At 40.7% G+C, this 16,715-nt stretch overlaps 1 protein-coding gene across 1 annotated transcript in view; it reads left to right on the plus strand.

Annotated features, from left to right (window-relative positions):
• LOC144761686 (enoyl-[acyl-carrier-protein] reductase, mitochondrial-like) overlaps positions 1 to 16,135 on the plus strand; it is an 804,505-nt gene extending 788,370 nt beyond the window's left edge. The window contains exon 10 of the mRNA XM_078646957.1: positions 15,585 to 16,135. Coding sequence (XP_078503083.1) covers positions 15,585 to 15,748 — 164 coding nt within the window. The 3' untranslated portion in view covers positions 15,749 to 16,135. The remainder of the gene's footprint in view (positions 1 to 15,584) is intronic.
• The last annotated feature ends 580 nt before the right edge of the window (positions 16,136 to 16,715 follow it).

A 16,715-nucleotide genomic window follows, 5' to 3' on the forward strand; every position in this document is an offset into this window, starting at 1 on the left:
GGTTTAAGTGTAGACAGTGCATTGGTGAATATTGGCAGTTCTGTGTTCAATGAGGGTATGGCATATGTGGCATTGTCAAGAGTTAGAACTTTATCGGGATTGTACTTGATTGAGTGTGATGTCACAAACATTTGTGCGGATCTAGATTGTGTTAAGGAATACAATAGGTTAAGAAGAGAGTATGCGCCACATTTGCCTCAATATCCTTTGTTTGAGAAACGTGTGGTAGGCCGGAAACGAAGAAATGTGACCAATACTGGTGAGGTTGTAGCAAAAAGACGAAAAGTCGATGAACCTGAAATTATAAGCAGAAACAAAAAGGATTCTGTTGAAGATGTTGTTGGTTTTCAATTTGAAAACAGTTCTGGTGTCAACTGCTATGCTAATGTAGTGGTTAATGTTTTGTTTTCTCTAGAAAATGTAAAAGAAGAGATTGTGGTCAATTCTGATCAAAGATTTTGCAGTTTGTTAAATTCTGTCTTAGAAAAATGTAGCACTGATAGAACAAACATAGAAAGTGTGTCTGAAATTTGAAATCTGTTAGACAGATGTTCAGGCCAAACACAATTCTCTCAAAATATTCAGCAAGATTGTCAGGAGTTTTTAATGTATATGCTTGATGTATTGCATGCTGAAGGTGTAGATGTAGATCAGCTGTTTGGGCTTTCTTATCAATGGCAGCATGACTGCGAGAACTGTAGGGTATCAAGTACTACTAGTGTAGACTCAGAAAGATTTATATATTTAACTTTGCCAGACAGTAAATCAGTCTCCTTTAATAAGCTAGTAAAAGCAGCTGATCACAACATGGAGTGTAGCCAATGTAAATCTGAAATGATGTCCACATTATTTATACGAACATATGGCCAGTATGTCATTTTAATGTTCCAACGATGTAGGCCTGATGGAACAAAATTGACAACTTTAATTAAAAATGTTGTGGCTTCGCAGTTGTCAATATCAGGAAGGACTTTTGTAACTGCAGCAATTATATATCATGACGGTCCTTCAACAACATCAGGACATTACACATCTTATTTAAAGTCTAGAAATGGCTGGTCATTCTGCAATGATTCTGTTTTCATTTTCAAAAAAAAAATTGCCGTATGACCTTAAAAACTCTTACCTGGTGTTTTTAAAACCAGAATTTTAGGGAAAGAATCTCGGGATGTGCTCTGAGGAATTTCAAGAAGTTCTAATGGCTCCTACACGATTTGGCCTTGAGGATAAGTGTAGTTCAGAGACATAACTTCTAACGATAAGACTGGACGTCATGGAGAAATAAGTGCACTTTGAATGAGTTCAGAAAAACTATTTCTTTTTATAAGCTAATTGAAGCAGCCAATCAAAACATAGAGTAGAGGGAATGTAAGTCTGCAATGCCATCTACTGTTTTACATTGCTTTGTGATTAAAAGTGATGTAGAGAATTAAATAATTGTAGTAGTCATAGAGGTAGTGTAAGTCTGCTTCATAGTAAGCAGTATCAGTGTCATAGGAAATGTAGAACATGACTGAGGAAGAAGGGGAAGATATTACTAGTCCAGGATTGTGAAAATGATCTTCAACATTTTAATTCTGAAAGTTGCGGAAATGCCAAATGACGGGATTGGCTTACAAGAAATCCAAGAGTTATAAATGGCTCTGACAAGATTTGGCCTTGTGGAAACTTGTGGTAGAGAGCAAGAAGTCATTTATTGTATGTAACATGTTTTTCAAAACGATGGAGGTTTTCTTTCAGAAAGTGGCGGGCTGAAAGTAATAACAGCACAACAGAGTGTAAGCTGTTCATAGGACATCTTTTGACGTCATGGAAAGTAAGTTAACTTTAAGGAGTTCTGAATTCTGATTTGTTATGTTGTATGGGTTTTTTAAACACAATCATTTTGATTGTGTTTTTTTTTCCCCGCTGTTATATGATGAATACCTCCAAGTCACTGTTTTTAGTGAAATTTGATACATTCTGAGAACAGCAAAAATAAACCATTTAACATGTATAATTAATTCTGTACTGTTTCCATTTATGATGTACATTTAGAACTGTGTAGGAGGCATGGAGAAGGAGAGGCTTCTGTAAGTGTCAAAGTTCTTGCATACAGTGCTCATATTCTACGTAGTCTTTCATATGATAGACTACATTTCCACAATGAGATACCTACGCAAAGGAAACACAGGTCATATGATTGTGGAATGAGCAAAAAAATTTGCATGTTTTTCAATTATATTACCTGTGTTTCCTAACATTACACACCACATTGTGTAGATGAGGTTTAGGCCTGTTCCTGGAGACAGAGGAGGTCTGACATTTGTTCAAGAGTGCAGTGGACATTACTCACTTCGTTGGTAGGCCTCCACATGTATTATCTTCTCTGTATTCTTCAACAAACCTAAATTCCATCTGCAACCCTGAGTAGGACTTACCTGAAACAAATCTGTGGATAGGTTACACCTTATTGGCATCTTGAAACAATCATTTAAAATGTTAGGGTCAGATTTATGGTGGCCGTGCGCCTCTTTTGCTCCATTGTGGGTCACTTTTGTGTAAAAGATGCACCATGTTGCAAGATAGGTTTCAGTTAATCTCCAGCAAGATACCATCAGTTTAAAATGTATATAATTAGCATTGTGTAGGGGGCATGCAGAAGCAAAAGCTTTTATAAGTGTCAAAGTTGTTGCATGCAGTGCTGCACTTCTAGGTACTGTTTAATATGCTGGACTACATCTGCACTATGAGATACCTAAGCAAAGGCAACACAGGTGATGTGATTGTGAAATGAGGAAAAGAAACTCCACATTTTTCAATTACATCACTTGTGTTTCCTAAGTTTATGAATGACATTGTGCAGATGAAGTTTAGGTCTGTCCCCGGACACAGAAGAGGTCTGGCCTTTGTTCAAGAGTGAAGTGGACATGACTTACTTCATTGGTAGGCCTTCACATGTATTATGTCCTCTGTTCTCTTCAAACAACTCGAAATTTCATTTGGAACCCTGAGTAGGTCTCACCTCAAACAAACCTCTGGATAGGACACATCTTATTGGCATCCTGAAGCAATCATTTAAAATGTTAGTGTCTTGCGACACTTTTCTGAGACAACAGCAGTGCAAAAGATGCACCATGTTTTAAGATAGGCCTCACTTCATCTGCATCAAGATACTGTTAGTTTAAAATGTATATCTTTAGGACTGTGTAGGGGGCCTGGAGAAGCAGAAGCTCTTGTCAGTGTCAAAGTTGTTGAAAAACTGTTTGTCCTTCAATCTTTTCCCTTGTCTTTTGTAATTTTTAAATACATGTTTTAATATTTTTCAAATGTTTGTTCTCTCTTTCACAGATTGAAAGTATAAAAACAAAAAGTGAGTAATTTAACGACAAATATAAGGTAAATGTTTTGTATTCTTTTCGTTACATTTCTATCACATTCACCTACTATTAGTTCCACAGCTTCATTTCTTTAACCCTCAGTTTCCTGCCTTTGCTACTTTCCTTATTCCTTTCTCTATTACCTACTTACTCAACTCCTTCCACTCTTTTTCTCAGTCCCTCTCTTCTCATAGTTCCTCACTCATGTTCACTCACTCCGTCTCTATTACTCTTAGTGTCTTTGACTGATCACTTTTTCACTACTTGTTCATAATGCTTTCTCTGTGTAGTTGAAGCACACTAAGGGGCATATTATGAACACAGCCAATAAAATTATTGCTGTTTTTATTGGCAGAAAACTGGTGCAAAAGTGGTTTTAGCGGCAGTTTTCTGCCGCGAAAGCGGCTTTGGTGACATATTTCTGCCGATAAAAGCTGCAAAAGTTTTATTGCCTATGTTGATGATATGGCTCTATGTTATTTACATTTCTTTGCTGTTTCAATTAATCTTTTTCTGTTATTTTTTGTTTTCTGTTTTCTATTTTTTCTCTCTGTTATTCCCCATGTTTTAATCTTATTTTGAACATTCACTCACATTCTCCAAGAAACTCTTCTTTGTTATTGTTCTACTCTCTTTTTTTTCTTTCACTTCCTTATCTATTTTGTTTTCCACAATTATACCCTCTTCCGTCTTTTCTTCGGTAAATAGATCTATTAAACAGTATCTCTGGTTTACTCCCTATAGCTGTCTTTCTTTTAACATCACTCTCTGTTTACTTTCCTTATACTTACTCTTCTTTTTTTTAAAAAAAAAAAATTTTTTGGTTCGCTCCCGGTTCGCGAACCGGGAAGCGAACTGGGAAGCGAACTAAAGGAAATAGAGCTTGCCAGAGTGCTAAACATACTAGCAATTTTTTTGGAAAGGGGAGGTAGTTCTGAAAAGAACTTTTTTTTAAATGTTTTTGTTGTTTTATATATTTTTTATTTTTTTTTAACATTTTTGGTTTTTTTTGTATTTTTTGAACAATTTTATATATTTTTGGGTTTTTTTGGGGGGGGAAACAACAAAAAACAGGCATTGAAAAGGGCTCAACAGGAGCAAAAAAAAAATTACTGTCTGGGGCGGTTAGGGCAATTATGATTGTTATAAGCCAGGTTGATGGAATTAATACTCATGTTACCACATGATATCAATGCACCACAGTGCAGACAAGTAAATTTCAGATGCCCAAAATTATCCTGGATGTTTGGCACGGTTTCCCGTGCCTCTGCTGTTGTCAATGATATTAACGATGTTGACCTGGCCACAGGAGTTGCTGTTGGGTTTTGTTCCATGTCACGAATTTCCGCCCGGCTGTAATTGAGTGGATGCCACCTGTTCATGTGCCTATGCATGGTATAGTTCCCATAGCTATACTTTTTATCAGTCCCTCTTGATAATTTCTCTTTGCAAATGAGGCAGGTGACATACCTCGCATTCACTTTCTTCTGCCCTGGAGGGAGTGAAAAAAACTGCCAAATGAAACTGGCTTTCCTATGGGAAACCCGGGGCACCTCTTCCAAGAACTGTGGTCCTTCTCTCTTCTCTTCCTCTATTTCTTCCTCTTCCTCCTCTGTGTTGGTGATGACCTGGGGAGGTGGTCCTCTCTTCCCATGAGGAGGTGGAGGTGGTGGTGGGGGTGCACCAGCTGAAGCAAGTACTGAAGCCATTGCTCTACTATGAATAAAGGTCTTCCTCTCACAATGATGCAAGTCAGAGTGAGGAAAGAAGGAGGGGTTTTCATCATTTGGGAAAAACAATAGTTCTAAACCAATGAAAAGTGTTATTTTTAGGTCACCTGACCTAGCCTTACATGATTATGAAACCAAAATTTAAATGAACCAATGAAAAGTTTTATTAACAAGTCACATGACCTCTCACGCTTATGTTACGCGCTGCGGAACGCGCCCCGGATCACTTCCGGGTCGCTGCGCTTCGCGCCTCGGTTCGCGCTCCGGAGCACTTCCGGGTGCGCTAACGCGGCGCGTCATAAGACGCATTACGCGGCAACGCGATACGTCGCGCTTTCGCGAAGCGCCGCGGATCGCTTCCGGGGAGCTGCGCCTCGCGTCTCAGTTCGCGTACCGGAGCACTTCCGGGTGCGCTAACGCAGCGCGTCATAAGACGCATTACGCGACAACGTGATACGTCGCGCTTCCGCGACGCGTCACGATGTTGATTTCTAACTCGGCAGTTGCGCTAACGGAACGTTTACCGGTTCGCGGACTGGGTCGCGGCATCAAATTGAGCTAACGGAAAGCTTCCCGGTTCGCGAAACAAAAAAAATATTTAAAAAAAAATTATTAATAAACATATAAAATATATTTTTGGATTTAAAGAAGAATACATTTTACAGCTACAGATATTAGCTTTTAAAAAACCAATGAAATTCACTGAAAAAACCATAGGTTATAGACCATATATAGTTAGGAATTAGCATTTACAAAACCTTGAAAATTCACTGAAAAAACCATAGGTTATAGACCATATATAGTTAGGAATTAGCATTTAAAAAACCTTATTTTACTCACACAAAACCATTGAAATTCCATATATAGTTAGTTGCACTAACTATATATCGCGCACCCGCAATCCACTGCTGATGATGTCACATATTACATCATTCATGACATGGTCAGTGACATCACTGATGACATCACTGATGACATCTCAAATGACATCACTGATGACATCACTGATGACATCTCAAATGACATCACTGATGACATCACTGATGACATCACTGATGACATCTCATTTGACATTACTGATCACATCACTGATGACATCATTCATGTGATAATACGATGAACCTCTTCAGACTCTAATATAACCTTAGATACACTCAGTGTAAACAGACACTCACAGACTGTCACTCATCCATGGAGTTACTTACACACCTAGTCAGTCATGCAAAGAATCAATCACACCTCCATTTCCTCAACTATACAGTTATACACACCTTACTTATTCAAACATATACTAACACATATTTACTCTCTTTTACAATCCCTGATACAAGTTCACAATCATCCATACAGCCACTCACACATTCACTGGCTCTTATGCACAGTTATTTATATATGCCAACTCTCACATGTACTGTGTTTTACATATGTACTTACTTTGACATGTAGCATTGAGATATGCATTCACTCACCAATGCACAGAGTCATACACCTCCCAGCCACCCACACACACACTCAGTCTCCCATACAAATACTTGAGCAACCAATCAATAACCCATATACTTACTCATATAGCTACTGATCAACACATGCAGCAGTTTACAGAACAACAAACATAATGATGTACAAATTAACACAGTTCAGTCACTAACTCATGCACTCAGTGAGACACATTTAACCACTCACTCATACAGTCAGTCATGCACCTACTAAATCCTTCATCCAGACACTTCTACATCCACTCATTCTTCAATATGTAAGACATATTTTAACTTTACAGAAATACACAGTCACTGGATGTTGTCATCAGTGATGTCATTTGAGATGTCATCAGTGATGTCATCAGTGATGTCATTTGAGATGTCATCAGTGATATCAGTGATGTCATTTGAGATGTCATCAGTGATGTCATCAGTGATGTCATTTGAGATGTCATCAGTGATGTCATCAGTGATGTCACTGACCATGTCATGAATGATGTAATATGTGACATCATCAGCAGTGGATTGCGGGTGCGCGATATATAGTTAGTGCAACTAACTATATATGGAATTTCAATGGTTTTGTGTGAGTAAAATAAGGTTTTTTAAATGCTAATTCCTAACTATATATGGTCTATAACCTATGGTTTTTTCAGTGAATTTTCAAGGTTTTGTAAATGCTAATTCCTAACTATATATGGTCTATAACCTATGGTTTTTTCAGTGAATATATATATATATATATATATATCTATACTACTATTATAAAGAGAGAACTTTGAACCTTTGAGGCGGGTAAACTCAGGAACCACAGCGCCAATCCAAACACCTGATACATAGTTGTAATTGTCAGGGTCTGCAGATGGACATAGGCTATATAAAAAAATTAAATATACGCTTTAAAATATTTACGATTAAAAAAAAAAGTAGTCCCTTGGAAGTAGCGCCGGCCGCGACGTGGGTGCTGACATCAGGAGCGCGGGGAGGAGCGGCGTACAGGAGCGCGAGGAGGAACGACGGACATGAGAGCGGGGAGGAGCGGCGCACAGGCGGGGAGGAGCGGTGAGGAGCCGCGGACAGGCGGTGAGGAGCGGCGGACAGGCGGGGAGGAGCGGCGGCTGAGGTAGGTGAAGAGGCCCATGTGCGGCTCATTGGGGGCCTTGAAAGTGGCGGGTGCGCTCCGGGGGACCCACGGACAACGTCGGGGCGGGCGGGGGCCCTGAAGCCTGAGACTACGTCGGGGCGGGCGGGGGCCCAGAAGCCTGATTGCTCCCGGACAACGTCAGGACGGGCTGCTAGTAAATTATGATAAAGTTTCAACATTTCTGCTTGGAATATGTTTTTAAAAAATTAACCTTCACTTAGTTGTCTCGATCAGATGCAAGTTCTTGTCTCAGAAGGGTTTCCATATGCTGCGTAGAAGGTGAATATATAATATATTGAAATTCAGCAATAGACGCTGCTGTGGGCCATCAGATTTCCCCCAAAAAAGTAGCCAAAATGTTATTACAGAAGCCACAATGCACATGAAATGTTAATAAGGCGTTATTAACATTACAACAAATGAAAGGCCCACACACAGGTGCTGACAAAACAAGAGGCTGTCATGTTCCTAACAACTCATCTGATCTCGACGTTCCATGACATCACATAATTACATTAAGAACATTGTAACATACTGCATCATAGTGCTAGCAAGATTTCAATAGCTTAACTTATGGTGCAAGCAAACTTGTCACAGGTGCATTGCCTTAAGAGGAACTAAGAGCAAACTATCTACATACTTATACAACAATGTTCAATTCTCCTGCTCTGCTGCTGGCAACTGCCCTCCACTCTCTCTCTTTCTTCCTCATCCTCTTATTCCCACTCTTTCTATCTCCCTCTTCCTCACTTGCTAGAAACTATGAATCCAACCTGCTCTTTCCTCTGCTTTCCTCTATTCGTTCCCCTGTGAAATTGATCCAAAAAATAAAGAAAACACTTTGCTAGAAATGTTGTCTTTTTCTGACATTTTTCTATCCCAAAATGCAGCTTCAAGATGGAGAGAAAAAAAATGGTTAAAAATAACTATATAACTACATAGAGCAAGACAGAGTAGTCACACTGTGTTAAGATTGGTTTTATTCACACCCTAACGTGTACTGCACTACCTGGTTGATGCATGGAGTAGAAAACGTTTGGTATGGTCCATATGGGCTGTTGTCCGTATTTTAGCTTAAAATATATGTACCATAGTTCTGTGTTCAGTGATGTGGTCTTTTTTATACCATACTGCTTACGTTTTTTCAGGATATAAGCAATGGACATTGAAACTGGTCCCTTCTGGACTCTGTACTCATGTCCTTAACGTTTCAGTCAAAAACTCTCATTGATTTCTGAATAATGCGTGTAAAAGCGTTAAGGTAACCATGTTGTTCTTACTTACATTTCACATGCTTTACTTAATCTTGCATTCCCTATGAGGGTTTGTTTTTTCCAGGATGTTGTTACTTTTTTCCCAGGCAGTATATTACTCTTGTGTAGTGCATAATTTGAATTGAGTTGCATCCATGGGCTTATAGCAGGGCACAATTGGGTTGTAGCTGAAGGCAGTGTGAGTTTCTCTCAGTGGGACAGTATGGTGTTCAGAGGGGGAGAGGATGCAGCACTGTGGCCAGATCTTCTGAATTTGAAACTGGAGAACCAGGTTCAGCCTTCATGACCTTCCACTCTCCTGAAGGAGCACATTCCCATGCTTGACCTTAGAAGGCCCCACTAGACCTTAGTAGCCCTGGTGTCTCAGCACCAGCAGGTGGACCCTAGCAGTGTCAAGTGTGGGTTAACCTTGAAGTCCTGTCCACTACGCTCCATACTGAAGTTCACCTCAAGTCTTGCAGGCAGGCCTAGGAGGTAGCACACTATAGAGCATCAGTGACTGTCACTGAAGTCACAGAACCCTTGAGGCCAGTACGCCTTACACATTGGTACCTCCATTGGCCTTGTTTCAGCAGTACTAGTGCAACTCACCAGGGATCAGCATTGCAAGATATGCACACACACCTAACTACGTTTGCAAGCTACACAGTCTCTATGCTTCGTACACAAGAACTTTTAAAATGTGCCTCCTGCTTTGGGGCCATTGGAATTATGCAGCAATGGAGGACAAAATTATGTTGCAGTGTTGACTAAATTATGCAGCAAAAAAGAAGGCTGCAGTGTAATGCGGTATATTTTCAGATTTTTGGGACATTTTTACACATACTAGCAGTCCCTGCAAAGATATTGTCTTGATAGGTGACCAGTCAACCTTTGCAAAGGGCCCTCCCCTTCACAGAAACACCAGTAACATTTTTAGTAACTTTTGACCCGTTGGAGCTAAAAAAAAACTATTTTTTAGATAAAATTGTGAGATAATGCACCAGATTATGCATTATGTGGCAAATATGGCAAAGCCATAATTATGTGGAAACCATTTACAAACTAGGATATCTTGCTATTCATGTTTGAACTGCTCTTGTGGAAAATGGGAGAATCGCTGATGACAGAAACTGCATGGTTCAGGGACAAATGGCTTTTGATTCCACTTTTAAGCGGACTTGGGGCATTCTGTGTGTGGAAAAGTATCCCACTTTGTGAATGTATTTAATGTCAATAACTCATAATAAACCTTAAATAAACATGTGTATCCACTGGTTGAATTAAATAACATAACAAGCTGTCATTGGTCAGTAAAATAGCAAACAGTTACAAATAAATTGCGATGTTTTGCTTTCCATGGCCACATCTCTGACTCCGCCCACTGACCCAGTCCTCACTGGATTCAAGCTAGTCTGGCTGTTGAGGGGTTTTACCCCGAAACTGCTCACAGGATGGTTGTCTACGGTTCAGGGAAGACCTGGCTTGGCAGTTCGGGCTGAACTGTTCCCATGAGGCACAGGGTCAAGACTGATTTGCATATAGCTTGGTCTGAAGTGATGTGGGAAGTGAGCTAAAGAATGATGAGGAAATCAACCCATATATGTGACGGGGGTGAGTGTCTGAAAAGTTTCAGCACTCCATCCATCATCTCCTTGTGATTGCTTTGTTCGCACTAAGTTGGCAGGGTATGCCCAGACTTGGATCCCTTGCTCACTTTGACACTGGATTCAAGCTAGCCTGGCTGATGAGGATGCTTGTTTTCAGTTCAGGGAAGACCTGGCTTGGTAGTTCGGGCTGGAATGTTTCCATGAGACACAGAGTCAAGACTGATTTACATATAGCTTTGTCTGAATTGAGGTGGCCAAGTGAGCTAAAGAATGATGATGGATTCAACCCTGATCTGTGACAGGGTGAGTGTCTGAAAAGTTTCAGTGTTTCGCACATCATCTCCTTGTGTTTGCTTTGTTCGCCCTAAGTTGGCAGTGTATGCCCAGATGTGGGTCCCCTGCTCAGTTACAACAAAGAGATCAGGTGAATGAGGGTAATTTGCGCTGAGAGGAAATATTAGTGTGTGGGATATAATATCAGATAAGCTCCAAGGATAAGATTTCGGTCACCCAGCCAAAATCAAACACTGTGACTCAAAATGAGCCACAATTGTACAGTTATAGAACACAAATTGAATCCTGAGCTAAACAGTACAACAAGATTAAAGTCCAAGTATTAGATTCCAAGATTTCAGATTCTTTTAAATTTCTTCATTTATTTTCATTTGTGATGGAGTCCAATCTTCACCCATACAAAGAGAAGACAACCGCTGCCAACACGTGTTTCGTCTAGGTCAACAAGACCAAAGACTTCATCAGGGCATGTAAGTCACAAAGGAGCAATTCCGTATTGATAATAAAGGAAGTGTGCTGTTCCGAAGTCAGAAACACCTCATACATCGATTAATGAGGTCCTCCAAGTACGTAAGTATGTCGAAGATGTCCAGACCTTAGAAAGTTGTGTCCAGATTGTCCAGGAACAGAGTTAGTATATATTCATATTGTTCATATTAATTCTTCAGATTAAGGGATCCTGTCCTCTGAGTGCAGAGAAACGTTAAAAAGTCAAGCGGCGTACTGCAACCCCTGCTCACTTTGCCATTGGATTCAAGCTAGCCTGGCTGATGAGGGGTGTTACTCCGAAACCGGTCCCAGGATGCCTGTTTCCAGTTGAGGGAAGACCTGGTTTGGCAGTTCGGGCTGGACTGTTTCCATGAGGGACAGGGTCAAGACTGATTTGCATACAGCTTAGAGTGAACTGAAGTGGGGAAGTGACAAAAACATTCATAATGAATTCAACCCAGATATGTGACATGGGGTGAGTGTCTGAAAAGTCTCAGCACTCCGTTCATCACCTCATTGTGTTTGTTTTGTTTGCCCTATGTTGGCAGGGTATGCCCAGACGTGGGTCTCTTGCTCACTTTGCCACTGGATTCAAGCTAGTCTGGCTGATGAGGGGTGTTACCACGAAACTGGTCCCAGGATGCTTGTTTCTGGTTCAGGGAAGACCTGGCTTGACAGTTTGGGTGGACTGTTCCCATGAGGCACAGATTCAAGACTGATTAGTCTGAACTGAGGTGGCGAAGTGAGCTAAAGAATGATGATGGATCTAACCCAGATCTGTGACTTGGGGGTGAGTGTCTGAAAAGTTTCAGCGCTACGTCCATCATCTCCTTGTGTTTGCCCAATCCTCAGTTATTCCTGCCCTCCACTTCTCAGCCTACAGTTACCTTACTTTTTTCCCCCACTTCAACAACTGGTTATATGTGAAAACACATACAGAGGTATAAGACATAGAAAAGGTAACAATTAATTGATCCCTAATTTTTCCAAGTTCCTCACAATCATTTAGTCCCCTGTTTACTGAATCAAGTAGGTGCACTAACTTGAATTCCTGTACATTCAATACTAGTCCAATGTCCCCACCCTGTGGATTTTGTTGCACCTTCTACAAAAAGACCCATTGTATATAGTATTTAAAATGTTCCACTACAGGTGATTCATTTGTATGGCATTGAATATGGATGCAATGCTGAAGGATGCATTGTTTTACTCTATTTTGTCCGACCAATATACGGCAGGTTGCATGGGCATATTTAGCACACGTAACATTCATACTGTTACAATACATTTAACTCTTTAAATAATATTTGATTTTGATGATCGTAGTGTTTCGTTTCCAAGCATGAATTACAGACTTTATATTTGCCACATTTGTAATTGCCTGCAAGCGGTTGATGATTTGATTGTGAATGGATAGTGTTCAGTGCTTGGTAGAAGTCTGTGCACGTAACCACTGCTAACCAGTGCTAAAGTGCTTGGGCTAACTCCCTAAAACATGGTAAAAATTGTCTGACACCTGATTGGCATGTTTAATTTACTTATAATTCCCTAATAAAGTTGTATACCATATAGCCAGGGCCTATAAATTAAATGCTACTAGTGGGCCATAAACACTTATTGTTCCACCCACTTAAGTAGCCCATCAAAAATGGCCTCAGGTCTGCCTTTGCAACCTGAATGCAATTTTAAATTGTTATTTCAACTTGGCAAAATAACCCTCTTTCCAATTCTTAACCATCCCTTTGATTGCATTTAAGTCGCCCCAAAGTTAGTCCCGAGTCAGCCCATTGGGCAGGGTGCATTGTAATTAAAAGGTTGAACATGTATATTTAAGTTTTACATGTCCTGATAGTGAAAACTCATAACTTACACTCCCTCCCCCCATAAAACCCATCAAACTTACCTCCACCACACAGGATGATTGGTAGTTGTAAAAAGGAGACATGTACCATTAGCCCTCTGAAAGTGCATGAGTCTAGATGTGGGATGACAGAGAAATTGACCAGTCCCAGGGCACGCAGCCTTTGAGGGTATGCTGGGCTGCTGTGGTCCTTTTTATGACTTATTTATTTATTTATTTTATTTTAAAGGTTTTATATAGTGCTGGCTATATCCGGAGGTATCAGAGTGCTTTACATGAGCATCAGATCATAATTACAGGTTACATCGTTACAAGGGTAACACAGTTATTAGAGCATGGCATCATAGTTACTAGTAAGGTCAAGATAAACAATAAGCACAAATACGAAAGGGGAAAAGCAAGCAAGGGGAAAGATTCAGGGGAGGGGGAAGGAGCTGGGGAAGTAGACAGGAAATGAAGGCGGGAAAGAGGGGAGGGTGAAGGACATTGCATGGAAAGAGGAGGGAAAGGGCAACAGGGACACAAACCGGTAGACGAGTCAAAGCAACGTTCAAAGTCCAGTAAGCTGTGATCCTAGGGGAAGTGGTATCACTTCCCTATCTCTGTTGCGGGAGGCTCCCTTTACGCAGTGGACTCTCTCAGAAGGGTCTCTAAGACTCCAAGGCCTACATACTGGATCCTTCCCCAAAAAAGGGAGAAGGAGTGCTTTGGCAAGGAGTGCCATACCATGCCTCAGCTGTGAGTGGCTCCCTTGGCGCAGTGGACTCTCCCAGCGGGTACGCTGAGACTCCAGAGTATAAATATTGGATCTTTCCCCAACAAGGGGAGAAGGAGTGCTTAGTCAAAGGGCACAAAGGACAGGGGGATAGGCAGACTAGCAGGCAAGGTGAGAGATTTAGGGGAGAGAGGATAGGAGCTAGGGAGGTAGACAAGGGGAGAAAGAGTAACAAATGGGAACAAATTCATTAATGAGTTATTATATAGCGCTGGCTAGACCCGATGGAATCAGAGTGCTTTACATGAGGGACAATAATGTTGCAAATTACATCAGTTAAAAGTTACATAAGTATCAAGAAAAGCATTTAAAGAACATTGGGGACAAGGTGAATGGAGCAGGAAGGGTAAGGGGATAGGGTAAAGAGGTAGGAGGAAGACAGGACGTAGACACGAGGGGGAAATAGTTACAAAACATACCAGAAAAAAACTTTTTAGGAGCATAGAAGAAAAGGAAAATGGGGTGAGGAATGGAAAGGGGGTGAGGGCAAAAAGGGTAGTGTATAGATACAGCGGAGAGACGAAGGGAAAGTTTGTCCAAGGTCCGGTTGGGTAGGTGACGGCCGAGGGGGAATACTCGGCCCATCTCCTCCTCAGCTATCAGGTAGGTCCTCCGGTCATCGGTCAAATGGCTAGGTCTCAACAGAAAAACATTAAAGGGAAAAGGGCGAGAAGAAGGGAGCGTAGAGGGGTGAAAGGGTAGGAGGGGGAAACGACAGAGAGACGAAGGAAAGTCTGCCCAAAATCCGGATGGGTAGGTGACTGCCGAGGGGGAATCTACAACTCATCTCCTCTTCAGATAACAGGTAGCTCTACCGGACATCGGAAAAATAGCAGGGTCTCTACGATTGAGGGAAGGTTCAGAGTACATGTCCAGAAGGGAGAGCAGGATCAGGTTGGGTGAGGGATGTGGTTAAGCTCAGGACGCTGACCAGTTCTATTGTCCGGGAGCGTTAGAGCATCGTGGAGAGACCAACTGGGTCCACAGCTTAAGGAAGGGGTTGGATTTATCAGCTAACGCATAAGTAAATGTCTCGTGCCCAAGGAAACACCAAAGTTTATGAAGCCATTGATCACAGGTCAAGGTTACAGCCTTGTCCCAAAGGGAGAGAATGGTGTGTTTTTCTGCCAACAGGAGGTGGGAGATTTGTTTACGTGAAGTGGAACCAAGGCAATAAAAGCCCCCTGAGTGTCTACCCAGGAGGGCCAGTTCCAAGTTTTGTTGAGGGGGATATACCTGTTTCTGAAATATGGTGGGAAAGAATGTGTACCAGAGGTCCACCATGAGGGGGCAAGTCCAATAGTATGCAGAAAGAAGCCTCTCTTCCCACATCCCCACCAACAAGTGTCAGGGCAGGTAGGGTCAGTGGCATGGAGTCTGGCTGCCTTTAGTTGCCAATTAACAACTTATTTCACCTAAATTGACAAACTGCATATTAATGAAACATGGGACAAAGCACTCTAATGATACCACAAGTTGGCAAGATTGGATCTGGATTTAGGGCGACAAAAAATTAACAGTAAATATATGTGCAATGCAAACTTTGTTGAATAAAGACAATGTCTCATTCACAACATTTTTTTGTTCTTAGATTTGAGGAAGTTTAATACAATGGTGTCACTTCTGTCGGAAATGGTCAGAAAAGGGAAATTGACTGCTCCAATTTGTACACCAGTTCCATTACATGACTACAAGGTTGCGTTGGAAGATCTCACATCTACAAATGGAAGAAAATACATGCTTATAATGGATTAAAATTGTACATCAACTGTTCCGAAATTACTTACTGGCACCTTTCAGAGGATCTGATAAATTTCCCCATCATCACACTGCTTTGCTTATGGCACCCTAAAACACTGGACACAAAATTGTTTGAGACATTTGTTCACTAAACTCAATGTCCCAGTTCTAAGACTTTACATGCATGTTCGACCAATATAAAATAGAGAAGATTAACAACCATGCATATGCCTTAGGAGCTCTTGGAACAAGTGATTAACTGGAAATCACCTCCTTTTTAGGGAATACACTACAGTGTGAATGTTCACCATGCAAAGACATGCCATTTGTATGTAGCCCCAAAAATGAATGTTGATCATATGTGGCAGCCATAAAAATAGATTTTCTAAAAAAATAACAAAATGATGTGTGTATGTTTTGAATTATTGTCAATAGTTTGCGTCATTTTGGATTAATGACCAAATGCATAAGATTTAAAGATGTACTTCACTCACAGTCAAACTACCAGAAAAAATATAAGAACGTATTGACAGTGTGTGATCAAACAAGTGTCATACAGAACTTCTGCAATGAATTACATTAGAAAAATCAATGCTTCTATGAGCAAAACGATAAATCTGGAAATATTCCGAAAATGAGATTGGAAAGTACAGTCTTTGTGTTCAGTAATTCTTCTACGCCACTGGAAACATTTTTAAATGACTATAACACACATTTTGCATCTGTTTTGATCCAGAATGCATTACTATTATATGTGTGTGAGGAACATGGATCACCACAGCAAAGCCTTCAATGATTTATGGGGTACTCAGTTATGTTTTTCATCAGGTTGAGTATATTGTTTAGTTTGAAGATCTGTGAGACATTTCCAACATCTGCCCACATAAGAGCACATTTGTATCTCATTCTATTAACAGTTTGCAGTGAAGACACACGGGAAACTGGTAAGTAGAAGTTTCTTTTATTGTGATACTGGACCATC

The sequence above is a fragment of the Lissotriton helveticus genome, chromosome 6 (genome assembly GCF_964261635.1).
Source record: "Lissotriton helveticus chromosome 6, aLisHel1.1, whole genome shotgun sequence".
Taxonomy (NCBI): Eukaryota; Metazoa; Chordata; class Amphibia; order Caudata; family Salamandridae; genus Lissotriton; species Lissotriton helveticus.